The following is a 17364-nucleotide window of genomic DNA, read 5'->3' on the forward strand; positions in this document are numbered from 1 at the left end:
CTACACACTGATAAACAGGGCAAGACTGCCCTGACTCTTTGACCCACACTTGTGACATTCTTACAGAGTCTTGAACTGATAATGAGTTAACATTATGAGTTAACTATTAGATGAGTTCACCTCTATGATATAATACATAGATTGTTATATTGATGCCTACTTTCAAATTCCAAAGCCAAAGAGTTTATCTACTTGTGTTCACACGGTGGCCTAAACTTAATTTTGTTCAGCACATTAGTTGTAGAATGGCTTTAACTGTCTCTAATTTCCTGATGGCATTTACAGTTAGGTAGTAGCTAATGTGTATAGCACATAATGATTTTGTAGATTAGATGTATTAGAGTTTCGAGTGGGTGGTTAAAGAACCTGAGATTTCAGAAACAGTGGTTAATCGGGTCAAGATAGTTCTCCAGAGAGTTTTCCAGTCCCAACACAACTGTTCTGTTCAGTGATTCACAATTAATAGATTTAAAAGGAAAGAAACTAATCAGGATCAGCATTGCTAATCAGCTAACAATACTACTGTAAGAGCTGGAATAGAGCTTTCAATCTACATTTGGTGGGTAAAGTTAAAAGAGAAAGCAACAGAAGTTTTCTTCATGGAATTAAAGATGATAATTATACACTGCCTGTAATGATTTTCTGTAAAGCACTGTAATCTCCTGTAATGCCAGATGTTCGAGACATAGCATAGGTATGTGACATTACTTTATTCATGGGCCACTGCCTTATTTTACAAATTCTGACCCATATTCATGAAGTTGTCGGTTACATTCCACGGCTTTAGATGTGGCTCGCCATCACGAGTTTCTACAAAGAGATTTCTGCTAACAAATCTTTCCCCTGTTTGATGATACCAGCAACCTTGGTTTATATCTCCAAGTTCTGGAATCAATTAATTAATTGGTTAATGACCATTACCATCTTGACAAGAGGGTTGTTACATTTTTCTTAAAGAAACTATTGATGGTTTAGAAGACTAGAACCTTTCATAACATCCCGGCTCACTGCAGGGGCCAAACGTCCATTTCAGGTTAAAAGAAAAAGAAAGCAAACCTTTATTTTGTGCTTAGACTAACGCAAATAGATTTGGGCAGATATTTACTCAAAACTGGCTGATTTCTTTGAGAGATGTTTTGTGGCCTGGAGTAAGTACAAACACTACAGGCATAATCAGGTTTGTGTTTACTTAAACACAGTGAAGCCCTGCCAACAGTATTAGCTGTCTTGTTCTGTGGTTTCATTTAAAAACATTTGAATGTAGATTTCCACAAGGGCACAGAGTTTATAACTATTCGGAGGACTTTAGAAGGATGTCTGGAAAATCTCCCTCTCAGCATAGAGAAGAAAAAATATAAATTCACGTTTTTTTCAGTCCTGCAACGTTACGCGTACAGCATGTAGAAAAATAACTCCATTAAACTCGACAAAAGTTTATTTAACATCCATGTTGTAAGTGCAAAACCTGCCATACCGATCACAAGCCACTGAACATTACATATTAAATTAAATTAAAAGTTAAACATTAAATTATAACTATACAGTAATTTAAGGAACTATAATTGATATGTTCACGGCTATTTGAAGAACAGTAACTTAATCCCGAACTGAAATTACAATTATTATAGTATTGGATTATAGTTTTGCAAAAGTCATTACCAGAAAACACTTAATTACAGTTATTAATATTAAGATTTCCTAATCCTTTCACTTTTCACATCAAAACGGTTGCCAATTTCTCCTTGAGATGAATCAGAAGCAAAACCAAAGAGAACAGAATCGACCAGAAACTATAATTTGGTTACAAACGTCTGTTTATGATTAAAGCGGAATTTCAACAATAACCAAAGAAAACATTTGGGATACTAAATGATAAAGTGTAATTTCACAACTGAACCATAACAAAAACTCCCCGAAACCTTATAAAACCTGTCATCACTCATCGCAAGGGCAATCGGCACACTGAACACACTGCCGAAGTTTTAATTTAGTTTCCTATGGTAAGCTACACATGTTGTTTGAATTGCACCACAAGTCAGTATTGTGAAAGCACATTTAGCAACCAGGAATTAAACACAATATTAATGATTAATCCTTTAGAGAGGTACTGAATGCATTGAGAAAACCGTGGATGAATGCAGCATACAGCTTTTTATGTTCGTCACATGATTGAAGCATTGACATTTCATGAGCGAACGTTACTGTTGGGCTGAAAAGGAAGCTCTTAAAATATACATACATCAGTGCACAAATGCCACAGAAGTCCCTCTCAGCATTTCTAGTTCATAGATAACTGTAAGCAAAGCATGTGGATGATGGATGCATGAAAACACAGTCATTATCTGTCTTCTCTGTCAAAAAACACTAGTGTACGTCATATACTCAGATGTGTGATTCTGACTGCAGACAAATGATGGCAAAACTTAATGAAATTCTGTAATTATACCTAAAGCATTATTGTTTTTACTCCCTCAACCTCAACCGCCGTAATGAATAGCGGCGACTGAAAAGCCCCTAAGTGTGTTGAAAGCTGTAAGGAGCATTGTGTTAACAGCCCATTAAATGCCAGTCGTGTGTTTAAAAGGCTGCAGATAAGGAGAGAGACCACGCTTAATGACTTCCATCCCACTGGAAATCCTTTGTGATCGTGTTGCGTGAGGAAATGTCAGGCGGCTGGTATACCTTTTATGGTTAATGCTAAATCTGAGTGAGAATAAAAAACTTCAACTGATAATTAATTTCAACCTGTTTACCCCAATTTTGTATTTATTTGTTAACTTTCTTAGTACGTCTCATGAAAAACGCTGAATGCAGTTTATTACTGATGTGTATTATTATAAAATGCTACGCTGCGCACTAATGTTTACGGATATGCAGTGAACTGGCTTAGGTAGTTTAAAAACAAGGTAAAAAACGATAACGTTAAAAAATAATACAAAACTACAATTCTAAAGTCCATAAACATTTGTGAATCTCGACTCCATTAATTTGTGCTGGAGAAACAGGTTTTGTTATGTTTTACATGTATGCCCCATATTCATACAGTATATATGTAACATTTCGCTCTTCTGAAAGTGTTTCATTAAGGCATGATTTTATCCAGCAGTGTGTGTGTATGCTTGTTGGTGTACATAATATATATGTAAACAGGTGCATGTTTCATGGGTAAATCTTAAATTAAATATCCACCATAAAAAGGTGTGACTGATTTCATAACACTACACTTCTAATGCCTATGAAATACCAACTGAATCAAACAATCCAGTTAGATGCCTTGAATTCTATCTCAAAGCCCCCAAATTAATAACCACATGTGATTGTGAAACACACCAGGGAGAGTTTCTTCATTTAGGAGTGATCTTTCACCGCTGGAGAGAGTCGGCAGCTTGATGGAGGACTTTGCTAAACAGTGCACTATTTGTTTTGGCAGCAAAGAGAACCATTGCCTTTAGCCTTCTGCGGCATCCAGTTATTAATCTACTGTGCCTGACACTGTACTTGGAGTGATTATTAACTTCTATATATTATAACAAACATAAGGTGCGTTAATAAACACGATGAGTGTTTCTGACCCGTTAACAGTTGAGACAGGTATGTACTGCAGCGTAAAACAGAGAAGAAAACATAAACATACATAATTTTTTAATTTTACAAAGAATGAGAATGAAAATGCAACCATATTTCTAATCTGTCAGATAGAATTATGTTCCCTAAACATAACCATTTAGGCAATATTGTGACATTTCAAACAACTTCAAATGAGTCCAGCATACTTTCTTCATATAGTGATATAAATATATAAAGCTGGGTTCGCCCTTAAACACAAATAAATGTGGTTAAGATTCCCTTTATTTCTGCAATATTGCAAAACAAACAACTTCAATGCCCCTTGGTGTTTTAATCCTTGATTCCAGGGCTATTAAATCATCCTAATGACTACTGAATATTTGACAAAGGCGCTACTCTGTTACTAGAGGCTGTTACAATCTGGAAAGGAATTAAATGTATTTTCTATTGGCCCCATTATGGTATGATTGGTTTCCAAGAACGGTGCGGTACGAATGTAGGGTATTTTTCACCATACCCTTTTGGTACCAAACCAGTTAGAGGCTCGTAGAGGTATGTTAGGATTCTGCACAAGATTGTTGACGGCCACTGAGTGATACACAACTCGGACGACAATAAGACCTTCTGTTCGGAGTTCGAAGCACTCGCTCTGTTTCAAGTCACTTCCATACTTCTCCCCGAGCCTATACTGACCTCAGGCCACAGTAGAACATTAGCTTATTTGCCTAGATTGCAACAAACCCAGCACAATCCGAACAGATCTTCAGCGCGGCGCACAGAGCAGAGGACACCTGTGGAATCAGCCTTCACACCCAGAGATGCTGCAAAACACTATGTAAGCACTTTTAAGGATTGCATTGCCACCAATGGGCATCTCACACGATACAGGTTTCTGAAAGGCAATCCAATAGAGAAGAATATTTTTACTGTGATTCACTGTCCAAGTAGCCTTATGTTAATTCGAAGCAATTATGGCCATATGTGTTATTAGAGCTTGTGAGCAGGCTTTAGGAAAGAAAACGAACGCATTGGAGAACATTACTGCAGCCTCTCAAGTTTCCACATCAGGTCTGAGCATCAGAGGGTCTTTCTTCTCTCTCGCTCTTGCAGCCTGTACTGAGGGGCCTGAAACTTATTTTATCATACCTTATTGTACAAAAGATTTTTAAATGTATGGTATGGAATTACGGTACAGTATTTTATCCCAGTTCAAAAATGTACTGTACTGTACCACCCCCCTTGCTGATTCTCAACCCAAGGGATAATCACAAGATTAATTCCATATAACATTTAATACTAATAAAAAACAAATTCAATCTCATTATATACATATAACTGGACAACAAAACATTTGACTGTCACGACTCGTGGCAGCATCTTTCTTGGCAGGGAATGTGTTTTGAGGTAAAAATAGAAACCAAATGTTCCATACAGTTGTTCCTCAACTTTTGGCACTGCTGATATTTTTTTTTTAGAAAGATCTGTCATTAAAGTATTTCAGTTCAGTTCAGTTTGAAAAACTACTGGTTTATCTCCATCTGAAAATATTTTGTAAACCGTTATGCTAAATTATCTCCAAAAGGTTACTGCTTTCGTAGCAATGGTAGATGTTAAGCTGCTCAATATTGGCAACAAGTTTTACGGACTCTGTTTTTCAAAACCTGAGTATTATTTAATGTAGTATGTCATAGTTTTATAGATAGCTTTTTCCCCATACAGTGCCAACACACTCTCTACCACTGGTATTTGTTTTCCAAAAGGAATGCATTATGGGTATAAAATGTTAGCTTTGGAAAACAAAGTCATGTCAATGTCTTTGTGCTTGTTTCATATTCCTGTGGCTTTATTGTAAATGGTGTGAATTGTTACGTCACTGCCCTGCAATTATGTTTTCTCTGCTCAGTACTCACCGTGAATTCACAATCATTTACTTTCGTTAAAGGTCTTCTGTAGACAACACAAACCTTGAGCTGACTTGCTGTCCTGGATTTTTTCATTTTATTATTTTAATGTATTTATTTATAGATTTTTGTTATTATTTTTGAAACATCAAACTAATAACAAATGTTACTCATGTTATAAATATTTACTATATTAACTAAACAACAAACCTACTTCATGGAATTACACGTAAAAGTAATAATTAATACGAAGATAAGAAATGTACAAAAATAGATGTTGTGACCACACTTTTTTTACAGCTTGGGAACAAACTGTACAGACACCATCTTCCACCTGTTAACCTCCCAATGCAGTGAAAGGACCTCAGCAAGAGGCAGAGTTCCCATATGGAATACTTATATACACCGATCAGCCATAACATAATGACCACTGACAGGTGAATAAGTGAATAACACTGATAATCTCATTATCATGGCACCTGTCAGTGGGTGGGATATATTAGGCAGAAAGTGAACATTTTGTCCTCAAAGTTAATGTGTTAGAAGCAGGAAAAATGGGCAAGCGTAAGGATCTGAGCGACTCTGACAAGGGCCAAATTGTGATGGCTAGACCACTGGGTCAGAGCATCTCCAAAACTGCAGCTCTTGTGGGGTGTTCCCGGTCTGCAGTGGTCAGTACCTATCAAAAGTGGTCCAAGGAAGGAAAAGCGGTGAACCGGCGACAGGGTCATGGGCGGCCAAGGCTCATTGATGCACGTGGGGAGCGAAGGCTGGCCCGTGTGGTCCGATGAGTACTGAGCAGAGAAAACATAATTGCAGGGCAGTGACCGTAACAATTCACACCATTTACAATAAAGCCACAGGAATATGAAACAAGCACAAAGACATTGACATGACTTTGTTTTCCAAAGCTAACAGACGAGCTAATGTAGCTCAAATTGCTGAAAACGTTAATGCTGGTTCTGATAGAAAGGTGTCAGAACACACAGTGCATCGCAGTTTGTTGCGTATGGGGCTGCGTAGCCGCAGACCAGTCAGGGTGCCCATGCTGACCCCTGTCCACTGCCGAAAGCACCTACAATGGGCACGTGAGCATCAGAACTGGACCACGGAGCAATGGAAGAAGGTGGCCTGGTCTGATGAATCATGAGTTCAAGGTGTTGACTTGGCCTCCAAATTCCCCAGATCTCAATCCAATCCAGCATCTGTGGGATGTGCTGGACAAACAAGTCCGCTCCATGGAGGCCCCACCTGGCAACTTACAGGACTTAAAGGATCTGCTGCTAACGTCTTGGTGCCAGATACCACAGCACACCTTCAGAGGTCTAGTGGAGTCCATGCCTCGACGGGTCAGGGCTGTTTTGGCGGCAAAAGGGGGACCTACACAATATTAGGCAGGTGGTCATAATGTTATGGTATGGCTGAACGGTGTATTTACTACATACTATACATATATGAACACATACTATAAATATCTATTTTGCTCTACTCTCCTCTATCGACAGACAACGTAGAAGTTGAATGACATTCTGTTAACTTTGCACGTACAATTAATTCAACCGAGCAAACAGATTTCAAACAGACATTGTTATCAGCACATGCTACTTGTACGTCTTCTTGACAAACTCCAACGGCATTTTTGTTCACACTCATGATGAAGCTATCAATAATTATACTTCAGTGGAGGGGCCAGGAATTCAAATGAACATGTATTAAGCATTAAAGAGCCTCTTACTCAGACATTGAAGGACTAGATATGCATGGGAACGGAGTGAAGGATGTTAGTCTCCACTCATTCTCTGTTTAGCACTAAAACTCATCGTCATCTGTGAAATCTGTTCAACGAAAATGAAAACCAGGAGCGAAAGGTCCAGACAGAGATCCAAATAAGATCAAAAAGAACAGGGGCCACTCAAAAATGAAATATAAAAGCTGGGGGATAGTTCAGATTATGCATAGACACATATGGGCTGGCACTTAATCCTGTCCCTGAACAGCAAATGAAAGCCAGATGCTTCTGTGATGTAACTGGATACAAGAGAGAGAGAAAAGTGAATCAAGTGTGATACCATCAGCTAAAGCCCCTGCAAATGGCATTACTAAGCAAAGAAAAGGTCTATTTACTGCTAGATACACAAGAGCTATTCACTCCACTTCCTCTTGGTAGATGCAAAACACAAACCATGAAATTCCAGCTCTGTGCCCCCACTGGCTCCATTTCAGCCACACTGACACTCGGTCCATGATAAATGTGTGAAATTAGGGAATGGCAATCACATTTGTTTTTCTTTTTTGGAAGGCTGCCCAAGTGCATGAAATGTTGCATTGATGTCTTATTGTTGGACAATGGGTTTAAATCACCGAACACTTCATAAATGGAGTGAGTCTGTGTTGTATTATGAACAGTCAAGGTTGACGAAGACTATACCATAAAGGTGTATTAATTTCTAATACAGGTATCAACCTAGTCTAGTATGGCGTTACATATTTCTACAAAAGGAGGTCATGTTTACAGGTTAGAATATCCCGTTATTGTGAATATTATGTATTTAATGGAATGAAATAAATTAGAGCAGAATAAAGTGCAGGTAACTGCTGAAAAAGGGTAGGAGAGCCTGGAATGTAATAGCAAACTTATGGAAATATTTATTTATTTATTTATTTTATTTATTTATTCAGGGTCATTGTACACAATATATAAAGATAGGAGTCTAAAAGAATGTTAACTGCATGAGCATATGTAATCTTTCAGTTTTTTCCTTTAGTACAGAAGCTTACCAGAGGTTAAAGAAATCTTGAAAAGATTTTAAACTAACACTTTAAAATGAAAACCTGCAAGTGAATTAAAAACACCCTGGAAAGAGTCAAGACTTTACTAATTAAAAACATACATATAATAAAATAAATACAATTAGATTTGATTTTTAAAGAAAGGGAACTTTTTTAAATGGCAGAAATCACAGACATCCTTTATGGAAGTTCACCTCAGAAGACCCCAATTTATTTTTAAAGCCTAATTCTGTATTCAGGGATAATTTCCCTTAGTTAAGACGCTTTTCACTGCCTGTAGATTAGCGCCGGCCCAGGCAGCTCCCTCTTGCTGGAGCACAACATGCCTTTTGCGTTACCTCACTAACAATCTCGCACAACCACTTACAAAGGAGACTGTCTGTTCTACTAAACTATAAAAAAACACTTTAAAAAGAAAGCCACTTAAAGTGAATTTCTACAACAAGAAATTGGTTATATGGTGTTTTACTGGAAGATAAAAAAAAACAGATTTTTCCATTTCTTTCTGAATGAAAGGATCTGTCGTCCATCATTATTTTATATTATTATTAAATAAAAATGTTTATTTAAAAAAGTAATTTTCTAAACAGCTGTTCATCAAATAGGTAAAGAAAACACTACATATTAGGCAGAACACAACTTCCTACTTTCAAAGAAACTGTACAAGCACAAGATAAAATACATCAAGATAAACGCTAACAACCAAGTAACAACTCTCCCAATTAAAGCAGCTCATTACATTCAATTAACAAATAATCTCAAAGAAGAACCAAATCAACTACACACTTACAATTATGTTTCATGCATGACATTTTAACAATTACATGATTATTGTTTGCCCTGGATATATTGCTTCAGGAACCTCGGAGAAACTTCATTAGTAATTCATAGTGGAACTGTAATAATGCCTTTCTATCTGGGGTCAATGTACAAGTGTTTTCTGTAACTAAAACACAGCCCATCATTATTTTGAAAATAAGCCAGTTTGCCAAAAAAGAAAAAAGAAAAAGAAAGCCAAGGAAAGGCATCAAGTCTGGGTTTCTAATTGTGCAGAACAGTTTTTTTGTAGATGTGCACCTCATCTTCTAAACCACTGAAAATAAACCAAGCCATAAATCACACGCCATCTACAAACAGCCCAATTCAATAATTTTGTGTGATTTACTTGTCTATATTAACTCCCAGAATACTTTGCCCTGATGGTACCCTGTGCAGGGATGATTGACATGTGTCGTTTAATTATATACGCATAGTCTGTGTCTGAAGAGGTTCGTCTGTAGTAAAGGGGTATCCAATTTGAAACACATCCCATATATATAGTAACTGAAGTTCGCCAAGAACTCTTTAATTTACTATATTTTTAACACAATAAATCAGTACAGTACAGAGTATATTTAGCAGTTCTGCAACAGCATGAAATGAATTAGCCTCCCAGGAGCTACAGTGTATCAGTGTGGTGTGAGTCTGTTTGCTCCTCACAGACCCCTTTGACCTTTGCCCCTTGGTGTATTACGAAAACCTTATTTGTTTGAGGTCACGACGTCAACAGTTGGGTAAATAGGCTGGTTGTTTCTGAGAAATTAACATATCTTGGGGGGCCTTCATCCAGCAGAGGATCAATATAGGCTGATGGTGATGATATATAGACACTTATATACAAATACAGAGATTTCCTGAGCTCAGCAAAAGCACCTGGCTCAGCGTATTCTCCTCAATACTAATAGATTTTAATTAGTGATCGCTTATGCGAATGAAAAGTAGAACTCAGTAATGGAAGGCATTTATTCATTAGGTTCAGACCTTGCAGATGATATCTTTTATTTTAAACACATTTTGAGGGATGCTGGTCTTTTACAAGGAAAATACAATTAAAGAAAGGAAATCGATTTAAAATAAAAAGATACCTTTGGATGTCATAGGAACTCCTGCTGTCAGGCATCTAATTCCAGACACCAAGCAGAAGATAATCAGTCTTGAAGCCATAGCGTCGGCTCCTGCCGGGGAGAGAAAGGACTTGTTAATATCTAAGCTGGACTTAGAGCATGAATTATCGATTCTGTTTGTCTCATTCAATATTATTACTAAAGTTTCTGACGCCAAAACAATCACAGTATAGTCGTCGTTCTATGTTTCATAACAAGCACAACTGCAATGAAGTCACTCTGAGTCACTCATTACTTTTCTTGGTAGAACACCTAATTTTGGTTGCTCTATCTTAGGTATGTATTTTTTCAGAAACACATGGTGATTCCATGAATAAATAGGTTTCTGTTTAATTGTAGATATATATTGGCAATGATTTGGAGTGTGTTTGGATTGCACTTTTTAGTACTGAAAAATACAAGGGAAAATTAAATGTTTCTTCTTGAAGCCTGCACTGTTCCCTGAAAGGTCTCCAATCAACTGAATTCATCAATGACTGAACCGAGCTGCATCAGGGGTTACGCAACTCTTCTCCCCACTGAACTCGGTTTCATGAACAATGAAAAATATCCCTTAAAAGCTTTTTTTATCAAGGCTGAGACCGTTCTAAAAGGACGTCCAAATTGGCATGATGATTCGCACAGGCTGTTAAGGAAAAAAAAAAAAAAAAAAAAGACAAAGCCCATTATTTCTCACAAAAAAAAAGCAATTTCAGACTTATCTCTACCATAAAAAAAGCAATGTTTCCACAGATGGGTTAAGGGTTATAATCAGTACTGCAGAGACCAAAAACTAAAGAGGGCTGCAGATCTGTTGCAACATAGGACTGGGTGACTGGGCAGGATCGTGTGTCAGGGAGGGAGAAACACACGGCTGCCACTGAACAGCTCTGTTACCATGGCAGGAGACGAGCACGAGTCAAAGAAAACCCCTCCTGAAAAATGGTACGCTCCAGGATCAATCCCACCCCTCCCTGCCCGTCTGCACGGCCTGTTTTGCACTCCCAACACAGGGACATTGACCCATACCACAGGGAACTGGCGGTAACCTCACGGATCCAGCTCTCTGGCCACGAGCCTCAATTTATGTTTCCCATTAAAAAACAATTATTATTGCACAACTATCTTCTTAACCAGTTTCACATTTCACACACACACACACACACACAAACACACACACACACATATACACAGTGGATTGTGTTCTGCAGCTGATCTCAAGCCATTACAAATATAAGTCAAAGTGCGACGTATAGTGGATGTAGATTCTGCTCCTGGAACTCTTAAAATTAATGGGAAAGCTGTTTTTTATAGTCTTCAGATCTGGGCTTGTGGGACTTAAACCCTTTTCTTATGCAGCTTTGGGTCTGTTGACATAGAGAAGTAGAGTAGAAGAAAACTGTTGTTCACAGGGGGTGAGGAGGTCAAATAATCATCTGAGAATTCACTGTTCAGCTTATTTTCAGCCTCAAAGCCCTTTAAACTGGATACACTGAAGTGTTTACTAGTATGCGTTTGGATAATAATTCCTCTCGTATTGCTTTATCTCTGGAGTAGGCATGAGGAGTACAATAAAGCAAATGACAAACAAAGTAGAAAGTAGAACAAAGTTTTACCCTTTGTGAGTTAGATCTGGACCAGATGATTTTTTGCACATGAAATAGACTGTGTGACGTGGAGATTTTTCATTAAGTAGAATCACTTGTGAAATATAATGCCCCCATCAAGTATTCCAATGGGAATTTACCATTGGCAGGGTGGTCGAACGTTTATTTCAGACTGGATTACACATACATGCAGTGTTTTCATTCCCTAGTCAAAACATAAATGTATAAAATTCAACAGTGCGTCTAGTGCAAAGTCATACAACTTTAACCAGTACTCTAGAAAACATTCTTAATTTGAATAGAAAACTAGATGATCATCTTTAAAAGGATTTTGCTAAGCACAAACAGGGGCCTTCCTTTGAGTTTTCTTCATGAACTAAGGACAGAATGTAAATGAGTCCATTTACATTTTCATGGTAAATTGTCCTTGTTGGTTTAGCAGTACTATTTATGACCGAACGTGCATAATAGCTGATGCACCAAATGGAAAGCTGTTTGATGGGGCTTCTGTGTAATTTCTGTAGGATTTTAATCTCAATTGAACTATACAAAGCATAAAACATAATCAAACTGGATACATAGTTAGTATTATGTAGAGTCATGTACCGCACTGATAATTCAATGAACTCCATGGCATGCATTGTTTAAATTCGACTGACATCCAACGCTTTTATAAAAACCTGTCAGTGTGCATATGTGCATGTGGGAGGGGTTGAAGGTGCTCTAATTATCTCCTAATATTTTTATTCTGGTACATCGATTTTATAAATGGTGATATATATATAAAACATCACTCCTTCAAAACCAAATCTTTATAACATTTAAAGTATTCTGTGCAAAGCTTGTTTTGGATAAAGGGATATACACACTGCTCATAAGGAACTCACGACACACAAGAGGCTGTACAATATCGAATGGAAAAAGTTACAAACGTCATTCAAAAGCAAATGGTGCTGATTGATAAAACATACATTATATCTAGTGATTCACATTTCAAATAGGAGTTAAAAATGCTTTGAAAGTGATCAAATAAGTATACTTCTCATATTTAAAACATATTACCTCATAACTCCTGCTCTTTCCTAAGTTTAAAAATAAAAGCGAGGTTTAATAACAGTAGGATGTTATTGATCTTTTCTCATAACCTACAGGCAGTAAAATGTTCATAATGAATTTGACATTTCGTTAAGTAATTGTAATAATTAGTCTGATACACCAATCAACAACCTCTCACAAAGGACTTCAGAAGCAGAGAACAAACTCAGTACTGTATACTAATAATAACAAGATTTATTGGCCGTGAGTTTGTTGATGATGACATAAGCTGACCCACTACAGCAGATGAATTAGTGTTAGTGTTACACATTCCAGTGTGTTACAGTTCCTTGTGCACCCAGGAAAGCCTCTGCACACACATTGCACAAGTTTTTCTTTTTTGCACATTGTATTATTAGCTCAGCTGAAATTATACATAACATAATACATTCACGCCTACACCTATACATAAACGATACATTAAAAAGTGCATTACTTCAATCCGAGCTCACTGCAGTAATAAACATCTCCCCCTAAAATTATATTTAAATAACGTTTCATACCAAAACAAAAGTGGATCTTAGTGGAAAAGTAACAAACATCATCATTAATTTCTTTGAAAGGAAAAGTTAAGACGGTCTTCTTTAAAATTACATTCTGATTTTGAGTTCACAGCTTGTCTCATCTAGGGCTTTCCGTCTATTAATGTAAACCAGAAAAGACTCAGTGTCTTGTTTTACATTCACTGCTTATCGCTGCCTTGCAACACACCTGCTCGTCCTTCTACAAAGGCGTATGATTAGAACCCAGCGGGTTTTTGTGTACAATCCTGGAGTCATGAATCAAATGATTTCCATTCTTGACTTTCAGGTAAATAAATATGGTAATGAGATAACCGATGAAAGACTTATTTAATCCACAGGCTAGGCAAGATTGGCTGAGCAGCGTGAAACAGTTTATTCCTTGTCGTGTCATGACACACAAGCCACGCATGTTTTGTGTCTTTTTTCATGGCTGGGAAGCAAGGGAGCAGGACCCGATCCGATTATAGTAACAGGCTTTTATTACTGCCTTAAAGATTCAGGTTTCCTTATCTCAGCTGTATTGCAGATGCAGGCATGCCAGGCAAACGCAAAGTTATACGAGTGTTTCCTGAAGGTAGGCCAGACGGCAGGTCAACTGGTTCACCCCACGTCACACACATTTAACTTTACCTTATCTCAGCAGCTGACCTCACCCCCTTGTACTTGACCCTCTTATCCATCTGTCAGACCATTGGCCTCCAGGAGTTCTGGGTATTTGCCTGGGCCTGCCTTTTACACAATGAATAACAATTTATTAATTTTGAATGAAGCACGGGGCCTCCAAGGGATTATGCTTTTTCTGTTTGGTCTATTCTTATCGTGGCTTTTAATGGAGCCCGTGTTTGCATTATGGCTGTGTGGCAACCTTGTCTAAAGACGTGCTAGTGTAAGTCCGAAGAGTAACTTAGCCTTTTACCACATTCATTAACCTAATGACTCCCTGTTCAAAGGCTGCCAAAATTTTACCTAGGGGTAACAAATAGGTTGTGAAAGCCTTAGCAAAATGGACAAAATAACAGCTCTGCCTTTTTGATTACAAAATCAGCTACGGTGGTTTTCTTGTGGGTCCTAACAAGAATTGGAGCAAACACGCCATAACTGCTTAGAAAGATACCCATCTTACAGCAGTGTGAGGGACAGCTCTCAAATCATACGCAGCCAGAACACTGACATCCTCTAAAGCATAAGGCAGCAAAGGTCTTGTGTGTGTGTGTGCGCTTTTCGTGTAATAGCTTGTTCACACACTGACCTGCAGTATCATATGATTAATATGCAATACAGGCATGAAATGTGCAATATCGTGTTCGGTAAACAGATGGCAACCTGTCACCCCCAGTGCTCAACCAAAGCTTTAATCTTTACAGCTCAGTCCGTATGCAATTCATATTGAAGAGAAAGCAACTCCCTCTCAACTAGGAGTCAAGGACACGATTTATCCCCTCGTGAGAAAGCAGGGGCTGCAGTTCCTTCCTGACTCCAAGCTTTAGTCTGAGCCATCATCTTCAGTGTGACTGTATGACATTTCCATTTGCACCTACGATAGGTTACACGTGGGCTGTGACAACCTCTCCAGCTTTTCATTTAACACCTGAAGGCCTCTGGTATCAGTGAAGATGGAGCCCAAGATTTGAGCCAGATCCCATCGCCCTTGTCAAGCCTCATGGCATTTCCCACACCCAGAACATGCAAAATAAATACTACAGCGACATCATCATCTGGCAAGGAGATGACCCACAATGACTCAGTGCTATTGAGGCTTCCCAGCCCAAGAGACAAATTCCCCACTGGGCACGGCTGAGTCAGGAACTGTAGAGTCAGCAGTTCACCACCTCAACATATTAATAACTGATGATTGTGCTTAACTATCAACTGAAACAAATAGCCCTTAATTTATATAATCTTTAAGACAATTACATGTACTGAATTTAAACCAGAAACACTTATATCTTTTACAATAATGTCCTAATCATCTACACCTCAGGTGGTGCATTTTCTGCACAACATACTTCACTATAATAATTGCATGCAAAAAATACAATACATATATAATCTGATTACATGTCGACACAAAAACTGGCAGAGAAATACTTCCAATGGAACATTAAACACAGATATACAATCTTTTGTGTTTATGGTTCTGGCAAGAAATATGACTAAATATGCATGAAACAATCCCTGAGGGTGTGAATCTCATGTGTAAAGAGCAGAAAAATTATTTACACTAACTAAGGACAGCAAATAGATAGAAATGAGTGCATCTATCTTACCTTTCAAGCCAGCAATATGCTCTAAAAATACAAGGAAAGGAAGTCATTATAGCTGGGATACAGGGACTATCTTGATTTCCTGATCTGCCAACCATTCAGATTAGGGAGTTAACAAACCTTCTCTACAAATCTCAGTTTATCTGCAATATTCCAACTAACTTTAAGATTCTGCAACATAAAACTTCCAATTGTCATTTTCTGTTGTGCTTTTTTTGTGTGGCTGTTTGTTCGGTTCAAATGGGACCTACAATACACTTGACAAAGATCCCTGTTATCTCCAATAGTACTGCCTGTCTCTGTGTTCCTGCTGATGTTTAACAGAGCAGGTCTCCCTCCAGAGGGTTCAGTCCACCGTGGCAGACAGACGGCCCTGTTTATCTCCCCTCTCGGGGTGGAGTGCACCACTTTAACTGCTGATTGGCTGAAGTGCTGCTCGGCTTCTCTGGCGCAGAGCTCAGAGAGAAACACAGCCCGGTAAAGCAGCCGGGACCTGATGCCTGCGTAATAACAGATGCCCTGCAACGCTGGCCTCAAAGACTGGAGCCTGGCACGGCTTTCTCTGCCAGTGAATTCTTATGAAATACTTCTGAAAACGTTTTTTTACGCACTTGAACCTTCTCTATTATCTACAAATATTTGTATTAACATAGGCTTAACAGAGTAGTAGAAACGGCCCTTGAGTAAATTAGGAAATAAATGCATAAACAAATAAAAAAATATATATATTTTAAAACATGGCACTGCCAATTTCTCCTGTGGGAGAATAACATGCGTCTCCTCACTCATTTCTCACACTCTCTAAAAACCTTGAGGAAAAGGCACGGCAGACACCCGTCAGGGACGCTAGCTCGGATATTCACAGCCTTTTGATCCCATGTAGGACGGAAATTGCAGAAAACAGCAATTTCCAAACACACATGCACCCCCGGCGCACGCAGACACTTTCCTTTATCCACCAAATCAAAGTCAGGTTTCAAGAGATGGTGTCAAGTGACCATCAGAGCGCCGCTCACTGTTGTGCCCCAGGAACGATGCCCTGTCCATCGCCCCAACCATGAGGCAAATTCACAGCGGCTGGGAGGTGGGTATGTAACCTCACCATGTAAATACGCACAGTGCATTACAAATATGAATCTCCCTTTTCAGTGAATTATTTAAATCACCCTTTACAAAAATGTACTATTCTTTAACTTCTCAATCATGGGTGAACACTGTATAATATCAAACCAGAGTTAAACCTCTGCATTTTTATTAAAACATTAAGAGACAGCAGAACTACACACAATTCTACATTGACTACATTCATGAAAATAACTCCTACCATTTCCTCAACGTTTGGGGAAAAATTAAAGAGACTTACCGAAAGATATTTAAACTACAGGGACTGTTTGATTAGTGTCCAGCAGGGTTTATGTGACAGTCTGCGAGCTCAATGTGTCTGTACCCTGACCGTAGACAGACACGCAACCCATTTCATTATGTCATAGTATTGCAGTCATAAATTATAAAGATGGCTACTGAAATATTTTTTACTTTGGGGGTTTGAAAATCTAGAATTCACTGCCTGCTGTCAGACCAGCAACTATAAACACAAAACTTCTTCTGGGTCCTATCTTTATACATAGTTCACATTGACTTTACTGTGGTAGAAAAGACTGCAATACAGGAGAGTAACTATCCAGAAATACATG

General features: G+C 38.3%; 1 protein-coding gene across 2 annotated transcripts in view; it reads right to left on the reverse strand.

Annotated features, from left to right (window-relative positions):
- Positions 1-17364, reverse strand: part of ghra (growth hormone receptor a) — a 49570-nt gene that overhangs the window by 23186 nt on the left and 9020 nt on the right. For both annotated transcript variants that reach the window (XM_066711397.1, XM_066711396.1), the window contains exon 2: positions 10163-10252. In XM_066711397.1, coding sequence (XP_066567494.1) covers positions 10163-10241 — 79 coding nt within the window. In that variant the 5' untranslated portion in view covers positions 10242-10252. The remainder of the gene's footprint in view (positions 1-10162; positions 10253-17364) is intronic.

This window comes from Amia ocellicauda, chromosome 8, assembly GCF_036373705.1.
Source record: "Amia ocellicauda isolate fAmiCal2 chromosome 8, fAmiCal2.hap1, whole genome shotgun sequence".
In the NCBI taxonomy this organism is placed as follows: Eukaryota; Metazoa; Chordata; class Actinopteri; order Amiiformes; family Amiidae; genus Amia; species Amia ocellicauda.